This window comes from Dermochelys coriacea, chromosome 14, assembly GCF_009764565.3.
Source record: "Dermochelys coriacea isolate rDerCor1 chromosome 14, rDerCor1.pri.v4, whole genome shotgun sequence".
NCBI classification, from domain to species: domain Eukaryota; kingdom Metazoa; phylum Chordata; order Testudines; family Dermochelyidae; genus Dermochelys; species Dermochelys coriacea.
Window position 1 is genome coordinate 16,304,124 of NC_050081.1, and position 23,713 is coordinate 16,327,836.

Genomic DNA, 23,713 nt, shown 5'->3' on the forward strand with positions numbered 1-23,713 from the left:
CCACATGGAGTCAATATCAGATCTCAAGACTAAAACTTTGAAGTTGCCGCATCATTAGATAAAAATCAAGACTTCAATCTGGAGCATAATTCAAATGTAGCTGGCAGTTTAGACTCCTTGCCAGTCCAGTAATGGGCAGATGTACCATTAAGATTTTTATAAATAAAATAGCATCTATTAGTCTCCATCCCTTTATTATAACCCAGCATTTTGTTCCTCTTGACTAAATCAGTAGTTTTCATTTCACCCTTTATATTATACATTTCAGCGGTTGCTTTAAGCATAATAGGTTCTTCCAGCCAACAAATAGATGGACAAGGAAAAAATGTAGAATTAAGGTTCCTATGTCAATCTTTAAAATCTTTACATTTATTAACATTTTGCATATGAAGTGTATTCTTCCCCACTAACAATGATACCGAAATTTTGTCTGGGAACTAGGTTGTACGATATCAGTCATTCAGTTATTGCAAAGGTACTAAATGCTGCAAATTGAACTCTGCAGTCTAAATAAGAGCAATTCAACAAAAAGCTGTGTTTTGAGCATAGAACAAGTTCATCACTAGGGCCAGAGCTAGTTTGTAAAACATTAAGCTATGCTCTGATCACAAGAGCCCTGTACTATCTCTGATAAGAGAGCTGAAGGAAAGGTTCACATACCAGGTTCATAAATATCAGAACTGAATTCAGCTTTTTGCCTCTGGATGTGTGAGCATTGTGAAGGTTTGGCAACTGACCACAGTTGACCAACCTACTCCCTTTACTCATTGCTGAGGATTTTGGCCCTTCCTTGCAGATTCTATTAGTAGATGCTTCAGATCCTCGATCAAAGACTGCCACACTAGTTTCTTTATGACCAATACTTTCAGACCTTAAGGCAGCAGTTCCAAATCCAGTCTTTGTGCTAGGAACTTCAATAAATTTAACACAATCTGGTTTTCATCTTGACAGCAATTACTAACTACTCAAGGGAAAGCAGTACATATTTTTACTATCTTTGGATATTTTCCTAGTACTTCATCAGTTCCTTCTGCGTCATTCAAAAATGCAAAGAGCAACACACTGCTTATAAATCTAGGATCTATTTTTTTTTAAATGAACGCATTAAGAAGGAAAAGAACAAAGTTATATCTGATAATGGTGTACATTTGAGTCTTCATTGATTATTCTTGATTCTCCAATCACAGGATTGAATAGCCTCAAAGATGATAGCGTGAGATTGATCTTCTGAAAACTCTTTAGGTAACGAATGCTCAGTGTTTCCTCTGCTTCATATAAACTACATGCCAGAGAAATCAGGAATAAAACTTTGTTTTAGGATTTCTTGTGTGTCCAAACTAATCAGTTGTGTGTCACAGGATGTTTTAAAAAAAGAGGCTAATTGCCTTTAACCATTTGTAACAGCAACCAGTCAGAAACTGGCTTCAACCTAAGTTTCACTGGAATGAGGCCAGAGCCCCATAAGCTTGGGGTAGGAGAAGGCGAACAAACAGAAACAGTTTGCATTCCAAACAGGAAAATAATTCTCAAATTGATTTAATGTAAAATCTGAAAAAGGAGAGAAGTTCAGAGTAAAGAACAGTCAAAGAAAAACATCATGAGGCAAGTTGCCAGAAAAGGGCTGGGTCAGTGCATCACATGACTGTCTTAGTTCTAAATTAAACAAACAGGCTTTATGGGGAACTGACAGAAATCAGTGTTCTAGGACCACAACTGTGTTTGAAATTTCATCATTTGATAAATTAAAAAGTATTCTTTAACATCCAGCTTTTCTTCAGCTTAAGTTTGTTTTCTTCTATAAAATCCCCCTCCCAGGTACATACTAAATGAAGACTCAGAAAACCCACTTGATTTGCATGTTGTAAAATATACAGAGAATAAGGTCAGTTTCCTTTTCCCTCCCACCACTCCCTCCTGCAAGAAATTGCCCTGTACCTTAAGTATTAATGAATCAGATTAACTTGGAATACCAAGTCTACATTAGGTTTAAAAACCAATTGGAAAATCTTATATTAATTCCATATTGCTCTCCAATCTCATGGAGAAGCATCTTTAATGGAATATTTTCAACACTGCACAATCCAGAGCTGCATAAACCAGTTTTTCTTGTTTCCAGCCTGTGGACTTCCAAGCCCTCATGCTGAAACAATGCAGCAGTGAGAGGCGGTATGAAAGCCAAGACAATTTGTAGGCTATCAAACTGCTACATCTCAGCATCCCAACTACAGTAAATTTCAGTGAAGACCCAAACAGTATGGAAAAGTTCCAAATTTTATTTAGGAACAGTTCTGCCTTTTTTTTTTAATTAAATTAAAGATAGCGATATGAAATTACCTGCATTTCAAAAGCATCCATCACCATAGCATCTGGGCAATCTTACAAAATGTAGTCTAGTACAAGAGAAGATCTTGTTCCTTAAAAATCCACTGGGCTCCTGTTACTTATTCCTCATCTTAAATTATTTCCATAACAATCAAATGCAACAGCAAAGTCAGAAGACTGAAGATGAGAAATAAGCAGGAGATCTCCAGACAAAGATCATCTTGTTTTCAGGCAAGCCTGCTTAAGTGAGAAGAAAGGAAATGAGCATGTAGGATAAACAGACTTTCCGTTTTCCATGAAGACTGAGAGCAGCTCCTTTTAAAACCACCCATGAGCAACTAAGTTCCCAAGAACAGCCTTTTCAGAATGGGTTCAAAACTGTAGTTAGGCATTTAACCAGATGTCCCAACGAGGAAGGATTACACAGATGCTGCAATGTGTAAATTCAGACAAGACTCCACCACAGATTAGGTAATCATTAACATTTATTAAAGTATTTACCACCCCTGCTCTTAGCACAAGAGTTTCAGCTCTCATTTCTGAATGCAACATTTTTTTTTAAAAATAAAGACAGATTTCTCTTTACATAACTATATATATTTTTAAGTCAGGGTGTGGTAGGTGGCACACTAGCAGGAATCCAGTCTCCCTAGCTAGTGTTTCATACGCTTTGCTTAGGCAGACCCTTTTGTGAATTCTGGTTCCTCAACACCTGCCTTCTCCTGCCCTCCTCCTCCCACCCCCAAAGAATGTTCTGATCAGAGCATCAAATTATAACGTCAACCATCGATGAACATCAAGATACGTCTATGCCTGGTCGATTGTGTGTACTGACCCTTAATGGGGCACTGGTCAAAAAGCAAACTCCAACTTTTCAGAGGACAATGGAATTTCTCTGCTCCAAATGTTATCAGATATTTATATAGTACACATGGTCCTGGGGTAGACTGTTTTCCTCTAATACACTGGGAAAGAACGCACGTGTACCGGCACATACACAACACAGGGAAGATGGTAAGAGTCTCCCCTTATTGGTTTCAGATGCAGACATTTATGTTCTGGACCCTGTTGGAGCTTTCCCACAACAGAATAAGACCTCCTTTGAAGGCCACTAGTTAACTTCTGAATCCAAAGATGCCCTTGATATATCCTGTGAGACCACTCTTCGCTTTCTGCTCCACCTTGTCCTCCAGAGGTGGGAAAGCAACATGGTTGAGGGCCAGGTCAAAGAACAAGGGTTTGCATGGGACTGGCTGGAACCCAGGCGGGAAATGCACCAGGCTGGCTTGTTTGCTGACAAGAGAGGGATCCAGGCAGAATGTCTCAAACCGTTCAGAGAGTAGCTGAAAAGAGATCCAGACACCAATATTAAAGAAGCTGATGACCTATCATGGCTGGCCTGATGGCCAAGCAGCAGCATCTAGACACGCAGGATGAGCAGTGGCATTGAGCCAGCTGGACTGGCTGCATTCTGGTACTCATTCATCACCACCACAGCTAACTAAGAAAAAGTATGGCAGACTAAAGGAAGCTTTCCCATGCCCTCGGCACTGCACTGTAAACCCAAAAATGGAGACCCCAGTAAGATGATGTAGTGGCAGCCTCAGTTTCTTGTACCCAAACCAGCTGAAGTCCTGCAGTTAGCTACCTTGAGGTGACAAGAAACCCACTCCCCCTCCCACACATATACACCCCTTTAATGCTTGTGGGGAGAGGGAAAGCAATCAGGTTAGACCATTCTGTACCCAAAACAGACCATATTACACAATCCATTTTGAACACACTGGTCTTACAGAAGTGTGCGCATCTTAGGTTAGTTACAATTTAAAATAGAAATCAAATAGACACATGGATTACTCTTAATTTTAACCTAAGCTTTACTTTTCCCAATTACTAGAAAATTCTCCTCTTGCAGAAAAAAAAAACTAGTGCTAATGAAATTGCCTCCTTTTCACCCCAGTGCGCAAAGCCATGACTCACCTTGCCATCCTTGATTTGGGAGGGAGACTCGGTCTCATGGGTGTCATTTGCATCTGAAAGATTCACAGAAGTGCCATATGAATATGCAGACAGAGACTATTAGCATCAAAACTCATAAGATGTGTTCAGAAGTCACCTTCGGGCTCATGCTTTTCAGCATATGGAAGACTGGGTATTCTAGCAGAGAACTTGCTTAGTTTGTAAGTCAAAAGAGGTCATGTTACAAGCACCCCACCTTTCCTGTTTCTAAGGTGGCACAGAAAGGATCTCCCAGTCCCAACAGAGGCATGGCACTGTGGTAGCTATATGGAAAGTCGGTGAGGGCAAAAAGCCCCAAGATATGTGGCAAGTCCACAATGTTAGGGAGGGGGAAAAAACAACAACCACCACCTCAGATCTATACTTCCCTGGTTCTTCTATCTGTAGGCAAGGCGGATTTAGCAGTTCTTGTCTGCCAGAGATGAGTACAGGCTAATATAGGTCACAAATTCCCCAATTCAGCTGACATCGAATGACTCAGTACAACTGTGTCAAAATAAAATTAGAGCTCTTTCCTCTTTAGGTGAACCCTCCTAGTATCTGCTTGTTAAGCCAGAGACAGTGAGAAGTAATAGATGAGTCAGGAAATTTAACACAAATCCTACTGCAGGCGCCATACACTGGATGCAGTTTATCTTTGGTGGCACCTAAGAAGTGCTTGTAAGAGTGCTCTTTGCAGGATGGTAAAACGAATAGCAGTCCTTCAGAAGATCTTTCAAACTTCTGATTACAGAATAAACTGGGAAAGCTCTAGTCTGCCAGTGGCAGCCCCAGAGGTACCACACAGAGCTTCTAGAAGAGGCTGGAATTGGAAAGGAACAGCTTTCAGAACACACTATAGATCGAGAAAACATGTGGGAAGCAACTTTAGTATTGTAGCATTTACAGATGAAAAAGCCTAAGTGGCTGCAGTATGTGTAAGTGATTGAATCTGAGGGAAGCCAGTTCTTCTGCATGATTGCATAACTCACCTAATATAGCAGCTGCCTGCAGAGAGTATTTCTCTGCATTCACTTGATTGATCAGCTCCTGGACATCAGGCAACTCCTAGATCATTAAAGAATAACCCCGAGACTCAAATAATTATATAAAGCAAAGTTTTAACAAGAATTGGGACAGAAATGTTTACAATTTAGACTCCAACTCTGACAAACTAGGAACTTTACAGCAGCGTCAATCAATTCTCAGAGGAGAGAACATATATAATAGCCCTTATGGTACCACATAGACCTTATTTCAAGTGAAATCCAGACACATGGACATAAAAGTATATCTCAATCTTTTTTGGATAGCGACATAGGTAGGCATCTTGTTATTCTGGTGATAAGGAATATAGCTGCTGTTTATACAGCTATCTTTACGCATCTAATAGTCATTGATATTTATTGGATACTTTTGTTGCAAAAATATCTAGGTTTCCTTCCCTTCCCCCTCCAATCATACAGGGCAGGATAAAGGGAGCCCTGCCTGCACTAGCATACTTCACCATAAAGCCTGTAAAAAGCACAAGGTGTTACAAGAGCTCAAGGCAATATTCTTCCCACCATTTAAAGATCAGATTTGAAATATAGTGGCCTATTATTTAGTTACTGGTAGTTAACTGAACTCTCAAGTGTGGAAGAGTTTGGTTCATACCTTCAAGCTGTTCTTATAAGCACCAGCCTGGGCCTGGACTTCACTGGCATACTTCAGGACTCTGTCATACAAAACAAGGGCTTCACTCCACTTTTTCACCAGTACATAGGACTGGGCAATGAAGAAACACCTGGCAGGATGAGGAACAAAGTTAACCCTTACAATGGACTAATTGCTTTGCCTTGAGCATATTTCTTGAATATCCAGAAGTATATCGTTTTAAACAGGTTGCCCCAATATTGAGCTATACATCTGGGTCAGGCTGTTCTTCCTCAGCTTGCACTTGCAGTCCCACTCATTTCACTCTGAGATAGAATCTTTCCCCCTTTCCACCCTTTCCCCCATCCAGTTCTGTGCAGTTGCACTGGAATGTTAATTATGTGACTTCCCAGAGTTCATGCCCGGTTAGCCCTAGAGAATTCTATTGCTTACTGCCAGCTAAAGAAACAGCCTTGCTGTTCCCTCCAGATGGTTACCTATAAGCCTTGTACACCAGTGTCTTCAGTCCTAGCTCCTTCTGGAAGTTCTTATCCTCTTCTAGGCCAGGAAGTTGTGGCAGTTCCACCAGATTCTGTACGAAGCATAGAAAAATTGGAATGCGGCAAACACAAATGAATGCTCTTGTCTGGCATGTGAAAGAAGAAAGCTTCCCTCTTACTGAGTCAGAGCCTAGGCAAATATGATGTTTTCTAGTTATTGATATATTAACTTGAGAACATCATTCAATTAAACTTGTGTAGGTTCACCCTTAGGGCAGAATTTAAGGCTTACTGACACAAATATGCATTAGGACAGTGGGCTCAAACTTTCATAGTAAAAACCACGTTGTTAGTTTCTTTTATGCAACATCTCCCTTCCCATTAAACTAACCAAACCAATGGAACATGCATGTGGTAACTATGGTAACTGCTTACAAGAAATATTAGGAAGTTTCTAATGTTACTTTTAGCTGTCAATTTAATTTAGCAGTTGGAATTGAGACAGCATCATGGTGTCAACATGGAAACTTCTGCATTAGGGAATGAGATTCAAAAGACTTTAGTCAAATCAGCATTTTGAGATTACATTTAATACACTTTTTAAAATATTCCTAAGCGGTTACTGGGTACCATGGACTTTTAACTGGATTAATGTGATTGACTGAAAAGGTTCAGACTATAGCTTCCTCTTCCTGGTTCATCTTTTTGGCAACCTACATTTCTAAAAAGTCTCAGTGAGACACCTGAAAGTCAGATTTTTCTGCCCTGGCATTACCTGTAAGATGATGTCATAAAGGCGAATCAGGTCCTGAGGCCGTGCTGTACGCTTGCCATCGTCCTCTGACTGTTGCTCCTGCAGCAGTGTCTTCTGCAAAGCTTTTGCCATGCTCTCATTGCGTTTGATGGCTGTTGACAGCTTGATGTACGTCAGGTAACTAGAAAGTATTTACACAAGCTGTGAAATTCTGTCGGAAGTCATTCACAGCTGTTCTTGGATAGAGTTTCCACTACTAGCCACACCGGACCCTCACTAGAATGTGAGTCAATATAACGCGAATTCCAATAGAACGCGGTTGCGGATCCCAAATTTAGTAAGTCAATTTTCATTGCAACCTGGTCTCCGCTAGAACACGGGACTTGGCATGGATCCCAAATCCCGCATTCTAGCGAGGGTCTGGTGTACCAATTTCCAGATAGACCAAGTTCGGGGGTGGGGGCGGAGAAGACATGAAAATGAGACATTGGGAAATGAATGAGGGAAAACCAGGTTCTACTTGATCCACTAGGTCTAGATGATTTAAGACTGAGGTGGCCCAAAACAAAGGATTAAGATGAGATTCTCAAAATCTACATGGGAATGCAACACTGCCCTGAGCATGCAAACAAACACTCTTACCTATGAAGGTACTGGATATTGGACACTTTCCCAGAATCCACTTCCAGAGAATGTTCCCGTTGCTTCTGCAGAAATTGGAACAAAGGTGTGTGATTTACTTAAACTGGTAACTGAAGAAAAAGGATAAGAAAACCCAAATTTTGAAGGACATCTGGAAACTGAATTGTCTCATACAAAAAAAATGCATTGGATGATGGTGGAGAAGATGTCCAGGCAGAGTTCAATTATGATGAGGAACTTTGGCCACTGTTGAATTACTCAGCAGCACACCTTGTTATTGATGGAGCCAAAAGTAACTATGGCCATAGTAGATGTGGGTTTAACTTCACAAGAGACGCTAGAAGATGAAATGCTATACACCTCTATCTTTGGAAATAGTAATATGTTTGGTGCTTACCTGGTCTGGTTTCAGCTCTTCGCGAACAGCCTGTATGGCATCTCGACACTCGCTGAGTAAAGACTCAAACAGACGTTCCTTTGTTTCCTCTCCTTCTGCCTAAATACAACACAGAAAAGAGGAAAAATAAGTATCTGTCAAAAACACACATTTTCCTATTAGTGAGGCTGGTACTGTAGAAGAGTTGGTTAATCTTCCTTCATTAAGTCTTTTCAAACTTCTGCCAAGTTATTGCTTTTAAAATGTTGACCACAATGTGTAGCTAGATCATGTAACTGTACGTGCTCAAACCGTTGCTAAACAGCAAAACTATACTACAGAGCAACCACTCATGTCTGCACGTTTGATGAACTTGAGGTACTGTTTCCCCAATGCTGGTATAGATAGATTCCAGGAAAAGGAGAGAGGAATTTATACGGCCTGAAAGTTTCACTGTTGTCTAGCATGGAAGGTGTTTTTGTAAGAATTCCTTCCAGGCAGTACAGTGCAAACCAGTTTTCATGTTTACAAACTATATTAATTCTACACACTTTGAAAGGAGGAATGAAACGTTGGCAGATTTCTGATCAGTAGCAAAACGGATTGCAGAGCTAGAATGCATGTCCAATCTGAAGACTGGAGTTCTCTCCCTATGGATACTGTTACTGGAGGACACCAGAAGAAAATGCAAAGAGGATGAGATATGATCACGCATAACGAAGTAAAAATTCAGTAGAGTAAATGTCGTCGATAGCCTGATTTCCTCTCAGCTGCCATTTACACATTGAAATTTTTGATGAGTTACATCACAACCACCACCCATCAGAATCAGTCATAGCTGTTCCTTAAATAAACTTGAAGGGACTCCAGGCACTCACTCTTTCATAGATGGATGGCGCCCACCAGCAATCCCACTGCTTACTAGGCCAAGAAACAAGCCAACCTCCCTGTTCCCCGACATTTAACATTAACTGTCTTACTCCATTTCCGTCGTCTGACCCAAGAGAACGAGAACTGCATTAGACATCACTCCAACATTTGCAATGCATAATTAACATCTCAATATTTACCTGTTTAAGAAAAAGCTGCAAAGTAAATTGGAATTTTGGTTTGAAAGGCTATTTATGTGAAAATTCTGTTAATCTTCCCCCAGGCACGAAAGATGAATGCTGATCCAGTATGACAGCCTAGGAGGCTCAAGTCTCTTTAAAAGAGGCAACTCAAGTTCAGTGTTTTGTCAGTCTCAACTTTGACATAATAAAATCACTTCTAGGTATGAGAGTTTAAGTTAATTTTCCATGTCCCAGTCAGTCAATCTTTAGTCCCTCTGCTACTAAGACACAAACTAGTGATCTAGAGGTGAAAGTCTCCATATCCCCATTAATAATCCTCAACTCACCAGTACCTTCAAAATGCTTAAGTAATTTCTTTTCGTAAGCACAACGAACCAGAAAACATTACAGTAAAAACACAGTCCCAGTCCTGTTTTTCCCCATAGAAATAACCCCCAACGTCACAAGATGTGCCATGTTTCAGAGTAGCAGCTGTGTTAGTCTGTATCCGCAAGAACAGGAGGACTTGTGGCATCTTAGAGACGAACAAATTTATTTGAGCATAAGCTTTCGTGAGCATCCGATGAAGTGAGCCATAGCTCACGAAAGCTTATGCTTAAATAAAGACGTGCTAGGTTAGTATTAATCCTCTAACTGAAATTGTTTCTGCATTACAGTCTTTTAGAACTAGATTTTATCAGCAGCCTGACTTCCAGTAGGTCAGAGCAGGAAGTGGTGGACAACTGCTCAATGCACATTTTCAAAACTCAACCCTTCTAGTTCATTTCAAACATCCACACAAATGGCAATATTTCTTCTCATAACAGCTCAGCTATTGAAAGAATGTTTCATCTGATATTTCTGCACTTTCTGGACAGACAAGAATGCTAGGTACAAAAGTTAACCTTTGAACAGTGCCAGAGCATTTCCACAGCATGTACAGTTGAAATAGATATGGTCAGTAAATAATAGACAAGCTATCTTACAGTACAGAAAAATTTGAGCAGTGGTAATTAAAGAAACAAGGGGGGGAGAAGATGAGAAATAAGCTGGGCTCCTGTTCTCAAAAAATACACAGAATTTAGAGACAGCATTCCAGAGCGCTCCCTACTGTTGTTTGCCTGCCCTTCCCTGACCAAAGCTATGGTCGTGTTAATCCATGACACTGAGAGCTCAATTTCTTTGCATTTGTAAGAGTGATAGGAATTTCACTTCCAGTTGGCCTTGTTAAACTATCCTCTCTTGCAGGCTATGTGTGATCCAATCCAGATACATTTTTAGCCTCTTTGGTGATAACTTGGGCTTCCTGACATCAAAGGCTAAACTAAACTAGCTGAAAAAAAATTAACGTAATGCTGAAAACAGACATGAGAGGAGGCTGACATGGTAAGAATGATATGCTCTTATGTGACTTAAAGACTGAAAACTAAACACACTAATCTAAAAACCAAATAAGGAAACTCCAGGTTGTCAGGTCTATCGAAGACAGGGTATCCACCTATGGGTTAGCTGATTTGGTCACAAGTGATGAACAGAGGGTGCACCTTGCTACTAACCAGAAAAGCAGCTAGGTATTTTACACTTCCTTGCCTACCCTATGCCATTGCTCCTGGATCAAGTTAATAAAGCAACTTGGAAGTCAGAGTGCTAAAATACTGCATTCATTACCATGGAAACATGGATGGGATCTAGCCTTATTCACTTACTGTGCTTAGTGCAGTTCAGGACACTAATAGAAATCATTCCTGCCCGTATCAAGAAACTTGAGATAATACATCATGTCTTAGGAAACCTAGATGGGAGTGCAAGTTTCAATTTGTTTTGTTATTCTGATCTCACTTCTACTATAGCAGTAAGAATTTCTAAAATCAGGTATCCAGTTCATTTTCCTTCAGTAATGCTAATTCTTTAATAGCACTTCAATTAAAGCACCTTTAAAACTAGAAAGCTCGCATTGCACTAATATGTAAAATCAAGGCAGAAAAGTTCGTTTCCTCAACACCATACAAGAAGTCTGTGAATCACAGTTAGACCTCAGGAGTTCTTGCCTCCCAGTGCTGTGCCCAAAACACTCAGAAGAGAAGAAAAGTGAGAATACACACTCTTTTGAAACATCCAAGCAGGAGGATTCTGATCTTCACCTAATGGACTGACACATTGTGCTACCAATTGAACAATCCACTGAGAAACTCGCTTCATTTTCAACTAGATGATTAATAAAATAGTAGTGAAAGATCATTTAAAATAAATGCAAGGCCACTCTGATAAAGGAAGGAAAATTGCCTGCAAATGAATTCACAAAAGGCCCACTTGGGTTTAGAAAGGGTAGAATTCCTTTGGGGAAAAATTAGAGAAATTGTTGCCCTGTATTCCATGTAATACACCACTGTGTAAGCGGATTATTCGAGTCTGCTGCAGCAACCTTATATTTCCCCTGAATTCAAACTGCAATGAAGCGTAGAGTTTTGAAAGGGTCTAAAAATAATAGCATTATCCCAGTGCAGCTTGTTACCTTTTTTTGCTCTGGGACAGAAGTCCTATTGCACATGCCCAGTAAATATAAAACTCAACTGCTTTTCAGACCGTTTATCCGCCCCACAAAGACTGTCCAAGTTATTAGGTTTAACAAACCCATTCAAGAATATGTTATTTCACCCCTTTATAAAACTGTAGGCCTGCAGACTGCAAACATTTTTAACCCTTTTATTTAAATTTTTTTTTTTTTTTTAAAACAAGGTTATTAAGGCAGGACTAATTGCTGTGAATAACTAGAAACATAAAAGACACATCTGACTGCATTCTTAACTCCACCCACAGGAGCATTTCAACTTCAATGGACACAAAGGAAAACAGACATATCAATATCAAGCGCAGACAAAGACAAGGAGGGTACAGCAAGATAAATACTTTCCTTTGAAAGAAAGCGAGAGAAAGAAAGCGAGCACGTGTGTGCGAGCGAGCAAGAGAGAGAACGAACACAAACATTGGCATTGGGCAGGCTCAAGTTTTTGATGAGGGACAGAATTAAATTGCTTGAAGCTGACTTGACAAAGCTCTAGTTCTGAAAGTTTAGAAACGCCCAATCTTAGTTTGTCCTTTTCACTCTATCCATAGTAGACTGTCCCCGAAAGTTATTTTCCTTCCACTCATTTACGCAGTGCTCTCCTACTACAGAGATGATCACAGAATCCTTACAAAGGAGAACAGTGACAGAACTAATTGATACAGCACTTACGAACTCTACACTCTCTTCAATTTAACATGGCTATGGGTTACCTATGTGCCTTCAAGTATCAAGTATCTATACAGGGGAATTCCCACAAGTGAGAAACACCTGGGTCAAATTTGAATGAAACTGGCTATTGGAGTTTATATTTTAACATTTTCTCTCTGCTTCCCAAATTAACACAAAGCAGCTAAAAAGTACACGCTCTAAGATTCTGCATTTATTTTACTCAAAAGACTAAGGCATAATAGGTTTATGTTCACTTCTGGTCAAATGCAGCTGAAGGAAAATCTCGTCCTTACCTTGAGCAACTGAGTTAAATGCAAGCACTGCCCAGCTTAGCAGTCTCTAGATACAATATGGCATGGACTTTTAGGTACTGCCACAATACCACAGAAACTCAATTAGAAACACTTCAGGAATGGAGGTTGTTCAGAGTTTGCAACTCTGAACAAAACATTATAGTGCTTCTTTCAAAAGTTTAAAACTGAACATTGACTTAATACAGCTTTGAAACTTTACTATGCAGAAGAAAAATGCTGCTTTTAACCATCTGAATTTAAACAAGACAAGCACAGTTCCTTTACCATGTCATTTTTTTAAACTTTCCGTTTAATTTTTTAGTAATTTACATTTAATAGTACGGTACTGTATTTGCTTTTTTGGGTCTCTGCTGCTGCCTGATTGTGTACTTCTGGTTCCAAATGAGGTGCGTGGTTGACTAATACGTTCGTAACTCTGGTGTTCGTATCTGAGGTTCTACTGTACAAACAGGACAACTGAAGAATCTCAGACAGTAGCCCCTCTTGGCTGAGTCCAATATTAGAGCTTTGAAAGTCTGGAGACTGCTCCTCTCTGTATCTATAGCAACAAGGAGAGTCAAATCTGGTGTCATACCATTGTCCTCTGGAAGCCCATTAGAAGCTTTCAATAACTATTTAAAGAACAAGATGGAATCAAATTCAGCATTCCATTCTGTCACCATCATAAGGAACAGGTCACCCGAAGAGCAGGGGGTAGCAAATCGAAAGACTCCCTAACAACTGTTAACCTGCATTTATCAAAAGAAAGGAAGTGACCTCCATCCACTGTCTCCATTCTGTAAAAAATAAAGGTTGGAGAGAATTAAATTAGAGCTTCAACTTTTTTAAAAAGTCAAATTTGAGCTGTGTGCCTACTCCACTAAACTTTTCTTCCTGCTTGTAGAGAAAGCCTTCCCAACTTCTGATGTTGTCAGGAGCAGGCCAAGAAACAAGCATCAGTGACTGCTAACGATAGACTGCAGCTTCAAATAGCAGCAGCTCAAGACCTGTACCCAATGGAAGGCAGGAGCATTATTTCTGAACCCTTTCCCTGAGAAATCTAATAATCAGGGAAAGAAAAAAAAAAAAAAAAAATCTCGTCTTCGTTGTGCACAACCAAACAGAATTACTCTGACTGCAAGTGTTTTCTGATAATTGGGCATTTCTAAAACATATGGGGCTAAATTTATCTCCGGTGTAACTCCAGGGATGAATTTGGTCCCTGCTGTTTATCAGGAATCTTTTCCTCCATTCCTTTATAGTGTTCATGCAAGTCAACAGCATGCCACAACTCCCAGATCTGCTCCCCAGTACAGCACGGTACTTGTTTTCTCCATGGAAAGGGCTAATTACATGGCCCTTTTGCTTCTGTCTAATGGCCAGCACAGGTGATATTTAAAGAACCAGCGTTTTTTTTGGAAATGGTAGCTAATCTATTTTCATGTATACAGCATCTTTCATCTGAAGATCCCAAAGAGATTTACAAAATATGTTCAGAGATTACTACACTCACCATTTAAATACAGCTATTTCTGGGGTAGAACACATCAGCATACAGCAACAATACACAAATAAGATAGTCTGTCCAGATCAAACATCAGTATATAGGTTAGAGAAGCAGAAGATATTAGAACACTGGCATAGAATACCTGGAAGTGATCTCAGTTACCTGAGCAATGGCCGCTTCATTATCTGCCAGCCCCAGTAAAAAGATCCTCACTTTGTCTATCTTCACTGGGACAGTTCTTCCCCTCCATTCCACCTCACTCATGGTAGCTGCCTGCTTTGCTCGAGTCTGGGTGATCAGTGACTGAAAAGTGCAGACAGAGGTAAGTGACTGACAATTTAAATGAATGCAACTTTTGAATACTTGATTAATCCTCACATTTACTTTAAAGGTTGGAGTATATTTCAGGGTTCCATTACTTTCTGCAGGATATGACCTTACTCCCTATACAGTAACATTGTTCCTCTGTCTGTTTGTTGTACAATGCATGGATATTTAACTTAAAAAGCAAAGCCAAAAGGGTGAGCTGGTCACCATGTGTTTCAAATTTTGGAGCATGCAGTAAATTACCTCTAATTTTTCAGCAAGAAGACCCTCTGTGCCACCAGATCTCAGTCTCATCTGCATTAACTCACTGATGGCAGACTGGTCACCTGAGAGAGAGAATTGACAGATTGAGTCTGCGACCCAACTCATTTCAATTTGTCACTAAGACAGGATTTGGACCCAGGCCTCTAGAACACAGACTAGTGCTTAGGTAAAGTTGGGAAGAAGGAAGAAGTTACTTTGTATGAATCTTGCCCAGACTATGTATTTATTCACACTACATAAAACCATAGTGTTGCACAACTCAATATAAATTCCACTTTGATAATCAGGTGCAGAACTGAAGGGCCTTGTCAGTCACATGGATGAGTCTGGAGGGTTTGCTCAGAGCATTATGTATGGACTCATTCCCATGTGTCAACAAGTTTAAGATAAACATTCCAATAACCCTTGCCTCGAAAGCAATCCTTAAAGTATTTGGTCCCCTACTTTACTTACCAATATTATAGGCACAATAGCGAATGTTGGGTGAAATCTCCTCCACGCGCTGATTATATAGCACAGCCTGTTCCTCTGTGAAAGCACTGGCCAGTTTTTCATATATAGTCCTGCAGCAGGAAAGTGAAAACTTACACTGTAGCATTTGTTTTTAATAGGATATTAAGACTTTGCTAAGGGAAAGGATGGTTGCTGAACACTAAACCATTACTCTGAGGGAAGCCGTTTCAACACCACAGCTCAGCTCTCTATCATCATGCTACTGGTTAGCACAACTGCAATCAAAGAGCTTTCAGAACTCTGGCAGAAACTAAACAATTAGGGTTAACATGCAGTTCACCTAAAGCTTATCTAGTCTTGTATCAAATTGTATTAAGTAAGTTCAAGTTGACAAAGATGGTAAGGAAGAGAAACTCACTTGCATTTGTTGAAAGCCTCCATAGCTGCTTTCCACTCCTGGTGTTCAAAGTGCAGCATTCCTGTGAGGTAAGCCATGTACGCCTGCAGACAGAGCACAAGTGGACAAGTTAATTGTTGTGAGAGCATAGTTCCATTCTGTGTGTCCATTAACACTGATGCCACTACAAAACAAAAAAATCCTAATTCAAGCAATGTTATCTATGAAAAACAGTTTTGATTTTACACTTGCATGGCACAAGTTAACAGCATCACTTTTTCACTGACAGTTACAAATTCCTGATATGAGATGAATACAAGCCATTTGGTCTATCTTGCAATCACTACTCACACACTGCTGTTGTCAGAAGATACTTCTGTAGCCCAGCAAAGGCCCACAAAAGCTACAAAATGGCAGGTTTAATCACATCTGAGCAGCTATTAGAGTTCCCTTCATAAGTGGCTAGTATCACAAAGCGATGATTGTTTCCTGTCTCCACTGGCCAGTAGGCAGTCATGTTACTTGTGATCCAAATATACAGCAGAATCTCAGAGTTACAAACCCCTCGGGAATGGAGGTTGTTCATAACTCTGAACAAAACATTCAGGTTCTTCTTTTTAAAGTTTACAACTGAACATTGACTGAATATAGCTTTCAAACTTTACTGTGCAAAAGAAAAATGCTGCTTTCCTTTTTTTAATGGTTTATATTTACAACAATACTGTACTGGACTTGCTGTGTTTTATCTCTCCTGCTGCTTGACTGGGTACTTCAGTTCCAAATGAGGCATGAGGTTGACTGGTCAGTTTGTAACTCTGTGTTCGTAACTCAGGTTCTACTATATATTTTAGGACTCTGAAAAAATTGGTAGCTTACATCTGGTAAGAAATGTTGCTCAATCCTATGAGTTTTCAGAATGCTGCACTCAGAAAAATGACAGCACAGCTTTCTTTTCTGAAGTGAGTAAGGAGTGCTGTACCCTCATCCTCTCCCCTCATTCCTCCCATTTTAAAAAAAAAAATCTTTGTTTAATCTTAATTTAAATTAAACTGAGGCAAGGGCTATTGCTTAATGTGTTTATACAGCACATGTACAGTTGGACCCTGATTCTGATTGAGATCTCAAGGCATTACTGTAAAGCTTCTAGTGCTACTGTTCAAACAATTGATTTGATTAGTTAGCAAGTCTAACTACACACACAGTAGAGCTCAATAACCAGTAAACTAAAAACATCCTGGACATTCTTAATTTGAAGTCAGAGCAGGCAATTTAGTGTCAGTTTACAAAGAAGGACCCTTTGTTCAACTAGAAACAAAAAAGTTAGTTTATCCTTTCTTTGCCTCTGCTATAAAACAAAACTGAATGTTAGAAGTAACCTGAGCTTCCAGCTTAGTCTTGGCATCCACCCGATTGCTTTCACACAGGCGCTCCAGCTCCTCAGCATGTTTCACGGCTTTGCGCAGGCGAGAAAGCAAATGAAATCGCTTGCGGGGTTCTGTGTTGGCTTCCTGCTTAAGCTGCATTGCGTAGCTCCAGGCTCTCTCTGCATCCATCAGTATCAACAGCAAGTACCTATAGGACAGACACAGGAAGGCTATAAATAAAATGAGTCAATTTTCCAATAATTTTTTTTGTTCCTTTTTATCACTCAATGAGAAAACCTTATGAATTAAAGCTTTGTTTGGGCAAGCACTGGTGCCTTTGCCTCCATTTCTAAAGGTAACCATGAGCACGTAAACAAGGCCCCATTTTGTTGTTTATCTTATTCATTGTGTGGCTGCTTGTTACTGAGATGCAACTACTGAAAGATGTCTTCAGGAATTCTAAAGCTTTGAAAGAAAATTTGGTATTAAGTCTCCGCTCTGCAGCATCACAAAATCCTGTGGAAGACGACTAAAAGTAGAATAGTCTCTTCTTGCTTTTCTGGGTACATAATTAAAAATAAAACCACCATTTTCAACAACCAGATGCATTTTAGAACATTAACACAAACCAGGTGGAAAGAAACCCCATGGACTAAAAATCCATATTTTCATCCCCCCCAAAGAGGAAAAAGAAAGATGAGAAAGCAGACAATCAACTGTTTCTAGCAGCTGGGAAATGAGCCCAAAGCTCTGGCAGCCCTCCAGCTGTTCTACCAGAAAAGACATTCTGGTGAATTTTGAAGGCACAAGTACAAACTGCAAACAAGTGTTCCTGTTCAAAGATAATGGATCATGTCCCCAATCTCATTCTTGCTGATAACAGCAGTTTAGTTGTCTATATTCAGACAGCTATTCTAAAGAAGTGCTGACTAAGCACTTCCCCTAAATATTTGAACTTTACTGCTCAAGAAACCAGCATCAACAGCAGTAGCTAGGGCCAGGCAGTGAGGGCAGGAATTATGTTTTCCCCTCACACTACACTATCAATGCCCCAGTTCCCCATATTCTAGCCTGAACTTGGGTCTTTAGTTTAGGTTTTAAAACTCTTAAAAAAAATTAAGAGCTCTCCACAAAAGTAAGTGGTTTAAAACTGTGAACTAGGATAACACCCAAACTGTTTTCATTTGTGACATATGCAAAGATAAATTACCTCCAGGAGCGATTCACTAATGCACTGCTGCTACCCAACACCAGATTCTCCCCATGCCGCATACCTGTTGTCAGAGAGAATCTCCTCAGTTACTTTCTTCCCTGTGAACTTGTGTCTATTTCCCATCTTGAAGCTAAGAGTTTTTCGGAGTCGTCTTAGCCTGCGGGAGCAATAACCCCTGCAAATAACCACAAAATAAAATCAGCCCTTCCAAAGAATGTGACTTGGCTCCTATGTATCCCTCTTCCACTGCCAACCTATATTGAATAATCAGAAAATGCTGGACAAAATGTACCTGGTATGACAATACATACGTTTTTGGGAGTGAAGGATTCTAAAAAATACAATACAGAGCCAAGTTTAAGAAACGCAGCAGGAGCATTAAACCTGAGATATAGCAGATGGTTAAAAAAAGACGAGAAAAATGTAGCAATAAAGCAATACGTAAACGGACATGTCATGGCCACTGATTTGGACTAAATAAAAGAGTGATGCTCTCTGTGTTCCAAATGATTTCTTGGGAGAGGTAATGTACACACAGAGAGACACACAAAAAATCAGCTTAAGACGAGTTCAATGGCTATTAACAAGGTATTAGTGAGCTCATTAACAAAAATATGAGGGAACAAAAACCAAGCAACAAATTAACCCCAGTATTCTAATAATCTGATTAGTCAAAGAGCATTAATTTCATTTACAGACAAGGGGGACATCCATTTACAGTAAGGCCCCTACCAATGGCTCTTTATTTGGCAACTGGTTTTCAAAGTAATCATCCTTTGATGCCTATGGCAGCAAACTGGCACATAAATAAACGTGCTCTGAGCTAAAATTGACTTGGCATTGTGATTTACACTAATCAAGGTAAGTATATTGCCTATAAAATGCCTTGGTGTTATTTGCTAACATACTAACCTGTATCTCTGGAAATCTCCGTGCCGTAAACCATGCTGCTGTTGGGATTCCTTAATAATCTGAAGGACTGGAATTCACATTAAGGAACATTTATGATTGTATAGAGTTTAATTTAGGATAGAATGGCATACCAAGACCAATGGGAGAAGACAGAACTCTACAGGATTTTTTCTGACACACAAACATTAAAACAGATATTGGTCCGGTGCACAAGAGAAGAATTAGTGAAACCTTTGAACAAGAAATGCAAGAGCTGATTGGTCTGCAGAAATTCTCTCACCACCATATTTTATTTTTCAGAAATCTATGGATACAAATTAAGGCCAGGTCTACACTTAGGTCTGCCAGTACAGTTATACCAGCAAAACCCTTTTAGTGTAGATGCAATTATACCAACACAATAGTGTTTCTGTCAGTATTCCAATACTGTGAGTGAAATGAGCTATACTAGCAAAAGCATTTATGTTGGTATAACAATGTCTACCCTACGGTTTTGTTGGTATAGCTATGCAGCCCAAAAAACCCCCAAAAAAATCTAACTGACACAGCTATGCCAGCAAAAGTTTAATTTTAGAATCATTGCTGAGTTTTATTCTTTGATCTCTCCTGAAAAGAGTGTTACAGGCACTTTACTGAATGTATTATAATTGCTATATTGTGATTTCCTAAAGCAGTCTTCCCCAAGTGAATCATATCCTAAGTATAGATATTCCTGTAAAAAGGATGGTAGGAATAATTTAAGGTTTAATTTTGTGCTGAAAATTGGTTAAAAGAAAACTAGTAAAGCAAATTTTAAAAAAATTAAAATTAATATTACTTTCATAAATGTTTTTGTGGGAGAACAACGTAACAGCATTTACATACCAATTCTTTTTTTCACAAAATGGTTTCCAGACAAGATTACGATCTTTAGCATAAACACTGACTGATTTACTGGTGTGTCCTGTGTTTGCTTCACTCTCAAAAAACTTTCAGTTAAAGAATACTACACAAAAGAAACATGCACTGTACATTTTGGTGACCCTCATGGATGTTACTCATTCAATTCATTTAAATGATAATCAGCGTTTTTATTTTTTGGGAAAGACACATGCAGAAAACATCTAGCTCAAGAGAAGTGTTTTTGGACAGAGTGCCTCACTTATATTTAAGAATCGATCTCCGCAATCTTTACATATAAACCCTACATTTCCTACAGCACCTATCAGCACTATTAATCTTGTCAAAACTAATACCAATTATAGTAGTTATGGAAGAAAATAATTAAATTGAAGTCCCTTTCATTCAGAGGTACTTTAAGATAAAGATGCTGCTTTTAAAGTACACCTAAAATACAGTGCTTGAACTACTTAACTAGTAAAATTACACCACTAGCTAATACTTACAGAACAAACGAGTCTTCATTTTGGAGCATAGGCAAGCTTTACAACAAATTACTTCTTTTTTTCCTTCTAATTTTTCCTAATTCTAAGTATTCTAATTCTAAGTACCTTGAATTTTCTTTTAATTTTAGATTGTTTAGTTATACAAATATATTCATTATATCATATTATATTATATTATATTATATTCATAAGAGCTCTTTTACTTACAATTTTGTTGATTTGGGAATGCCTACCACCACTGATGTGACACTGGGTCTGCCACTTTATCTACAAATGCTAAATTATATCACTATTGCCAGAAATTAAGTTATGACTTGTGTCCTCGTTTCAATTTGCATTTCTTCCTATTGCAAGATACAACTCAGTTTCGCAACAGCTGTGCAGCTAAGCTAGTTTCACACTAAAACGTCTCACAAGAAAAAGCCTACAGCTTTAATTAAAGTACCAACAGGTAAATCAACTTTATAAAAAAACTACCTCACAGATCTCTTCACAGTGATTGGAAAAAGAAAAGGAGTACTTGTGGCACCTTAGAGACTAAAATTTATTTGAGCATTATTTAGTCTCTAAGGTGCCACAAGTACTCCTTTTCTTTTTGCAAATACAAACTAACACGGCTGCTATGCTGAAACAAGTGATTGGAAAGAATCCCAAGCTTCTGGTTAGTCTTCAGGTTGACACATAGCAATATGTATGAGACTTCACTTAGCCAAAGTAATTCCTAGCTTTTCTATATTGTAGAAGCATCTTGTGCTCTCTGCATAGTGTGATAAAATACACAAAAGTGGATAAAAGAGACTAACGGTTTTTTAAAAATACATAGTAATCCACATAAAGTGCCATTTTGTTTACAAATTCAAAGAAACCGAATACTTTCCCCTAAGAACAATAATGATACTCCCATATAACACTACCAATTCTAATTCTTAACTCCATTACAGTTATAACAACTGCCAGGAAAGATCCTCTGCTCTCAGTAGCTTTTCGTGGAAGTTACATGCTACACAAAACATACCTATCACACTAGGATGATAAAAACTAATTGCTAATTGCATCTATTTTATCCACTATAACAAGTTCTCTTGGAGAAACCAAACATTAGTATTGAATAAAATTCATACGCCACATGCCCATTCTCCAAGCAAATAAAATCTAGACTGGAATTTTACATTTTTGCGGGTTAATGATATTTGTTACACTGGCTGCAAGGGTGGTGTCAAGAGGATAAAATCATAGTTGACATCAAAGATGCAAAGCTTACATCCCATTTTCTGCAGAAGCAGAGTGACGTTACCAGAAGCCTAACCCAGTGTCATCCATTTTTTTTTAAATGCTACTATACCAATTTACATTATTAAAACATCCCAGCAGTACCAGCCAGTGCCTGACACCTCCCATTTGTTTCTCCATGTTCTAACCCATAACAAATCTCACACTACTCCCTATCTCATCTCACAAATACTTCTATTTTGGATGAAAGAATATACAACTGAATGACAGCTCAGCAATGCCCAGCATAAGGGCCCATCAAAACAGCAATGAGAGGACCAAGTAATACCCTAGAGTACCAAGAAATACCAGTAAAAGCAATATGCAAATTAATTACTTCAAACCTGAGGTCTAGTATTCTGACTAGGATCCAACTTGTCTTTCCATGGCAGGCAGGTTCAGACTCTGGACAGGATGGCTATATATGCCTAAAGCTGTAAATATGCTTCCATTATAGTGTAAAATTGAAACTCTTCCCTTCCCACCTGTCAAATCCAGTCTCCGCTCTTTCCAAACTAACTAGTTAATGTAAAAAGAAAAGGAGTACTTGTGGCCCCTTAGAGACTTTTCTTTTTGAGAATACAGACTAACACGGCTGCTACTCTGAAACTAGTTAATGTAACTTAATTAAAAAAAGAAAAGGAGTACTTGTGGCACCTTAGAGACTAACAAATTTATTAGAGCATAAGCTTTCGTGAGCTACAGCTCACTTCATTGGATGCATTATGCTCTAATAAAGCTTATGCTCTAATAAATTTGTTAGTCTCTAAGGTGCCACAAGTCCTCCTTTTCTTTTTGCGAATACAGACTAACACGGCTGCTACTCTGAAACCTGTAATTTAATTACAACACAGAAAACTGCCCTTTATAATAATCAGTGTGGAGGGAGTGTGAAGAAGAGAGAAAAGCCGCTTTTCCGGTCCCCTTCCCCAGCATTTCTTCCAAAGCCACATGACTACACGCCGCCACGCCTTTGTTTCTCCCCTCTCCCGAATACCCCACCCTCGTCTGTTAACACAGCGAAGCGAACATCCAAGGCAGATACAGCTGGGCTGCATGTGCACACATTGGCGGGGAGCACTGAGCCACGCTGGGAATCCACCCGGCTCTGTAAAAAAAAAAAAAAAAAAAATATCTCCGTTTTACACAGCGCGCGCGTGTGTATTGGGAGGGGGGTTTCTGGGCTTCCCCGCCGCTCGGCCTGACTGACACGTCCTCACTCGCGGCCCGGCAGGATACTCTCCAGGCCCAGGCTGTCCCCGAGGCTCCCCGCCTTCGGCCCCGCGGGCTTCTCATTCTCCTTGTTCTCCTCCGGGCCGGCCCCGCCGCCGCCGCCGCCGCCCCCCGCGCGGCGGCCACCGCCACCACCGCCGCCGCCGCCGCCGGCCACCTGCCGCTCCGCCGCCATCTTGCGCCGCCGCCGCCGCGCAGCATCATGGGCCGGGAGAGTAGAGCTGCGCGTGGAGGCCATGGCGCGGGGAGAGCTGGGATAGAGGAGGACCCGACCGGCTGGGGAGCTGGGGGCGGGCTCCAAGCCGCTGTTTGAGCCCTTTCCGGCCTCGTTGTGAGAGCTGGGCCCGGCCCGCGGGCGGGGGGAGGAGCTGCTGCCATCGCCAGAGGTGGGGCCGGCCCCCCTCCTCCCCGCTCCCCTGCAGGATCCGCCCCACCCCCCTCACGCCCCCACTCTGCCCTGGGTGGGTCTCACACACGCTGCCCCCCTCCCCCAGCCCTGCCAGGGGCCTGAGCCCCAGGCTGATCGAAGCCCTGGTGCCCATCACCCTGGTGTCTGGGCACCAAGCCCCGGAGGGCGCAGCG

At 40.2% G+C, this 23,713-nt stretch overlaps 1 protein-coding gene across 1 annotated transcript; it reads right to left on the reverse strand.

The window, feature by feature from the left end:
- Nucleotides 1-2,789: 2,789 nt before the first annotated feature.
- SRP68 (signal recognition particle 68) lies at nucleotides 2,790-23,407 on the reverse strand. Its single transcript, XM_038371080.2, has 16 exons — nucleotides 23,138-23,407; nucleotides 19,245-19,311; nucleotides 18,394-18,507; nucleotides 17,132-17,327; nucleotides 15,777-15,859; nucleotides 15,359-15,468; nucleotides 14,885-14,967; nucleotides 14,477-14,617; nucleotides 8,249-8,347; nucleotides 7,852-7,916; nucleotides 7,231-7,390; nucleotides 6,453-6,547; nucleotides 5,977-6,106; nucleotides 5,313-5,388; nucleotides 4,303-4,355; nucleotides 2,790-3,665 (listed from the first exon to the last, which is right to left on the reverse strand). The coding sequence occupies exons 1-16, from the start codon at nucleotides 23,367-23,369 to the stop codon at nucleotides 3,438-3,440; spliced, it is 1,932 nt and encodes a 643-aa protein (XP_038227008.2). The 5' UTR covers nucleotides 23,370-23,407; the 3' UTR covers nucleotides 2,790-3,437.
- Nucleotides 23,408-23,713: the final 306 nt, after the last annotated feature.

Coding starts and splice junctions, on each gene's coding strand:
- SRP68 (XM_038371080.2), bottom strand. CDS start 23,369: ATGGCCTCCACGCGCAGCTCTACTCTCCCGGCCCATGATGCTGCGCGG. Junction 15,860..17,131: donor AGACTAAGCTGGAAGCTCAG/GTTACTTCTAAC, acceptor CTCTGTCTGCAG/GCGTACATGGCTTACCTCAC. Junction 8,348..14,476: donor ATGAAGCGGCCATTGCTCAG/GTAACTGAGATC, acceptor TGTTGTATTTAG/GCAGAAGGAGAGGAAACAAA.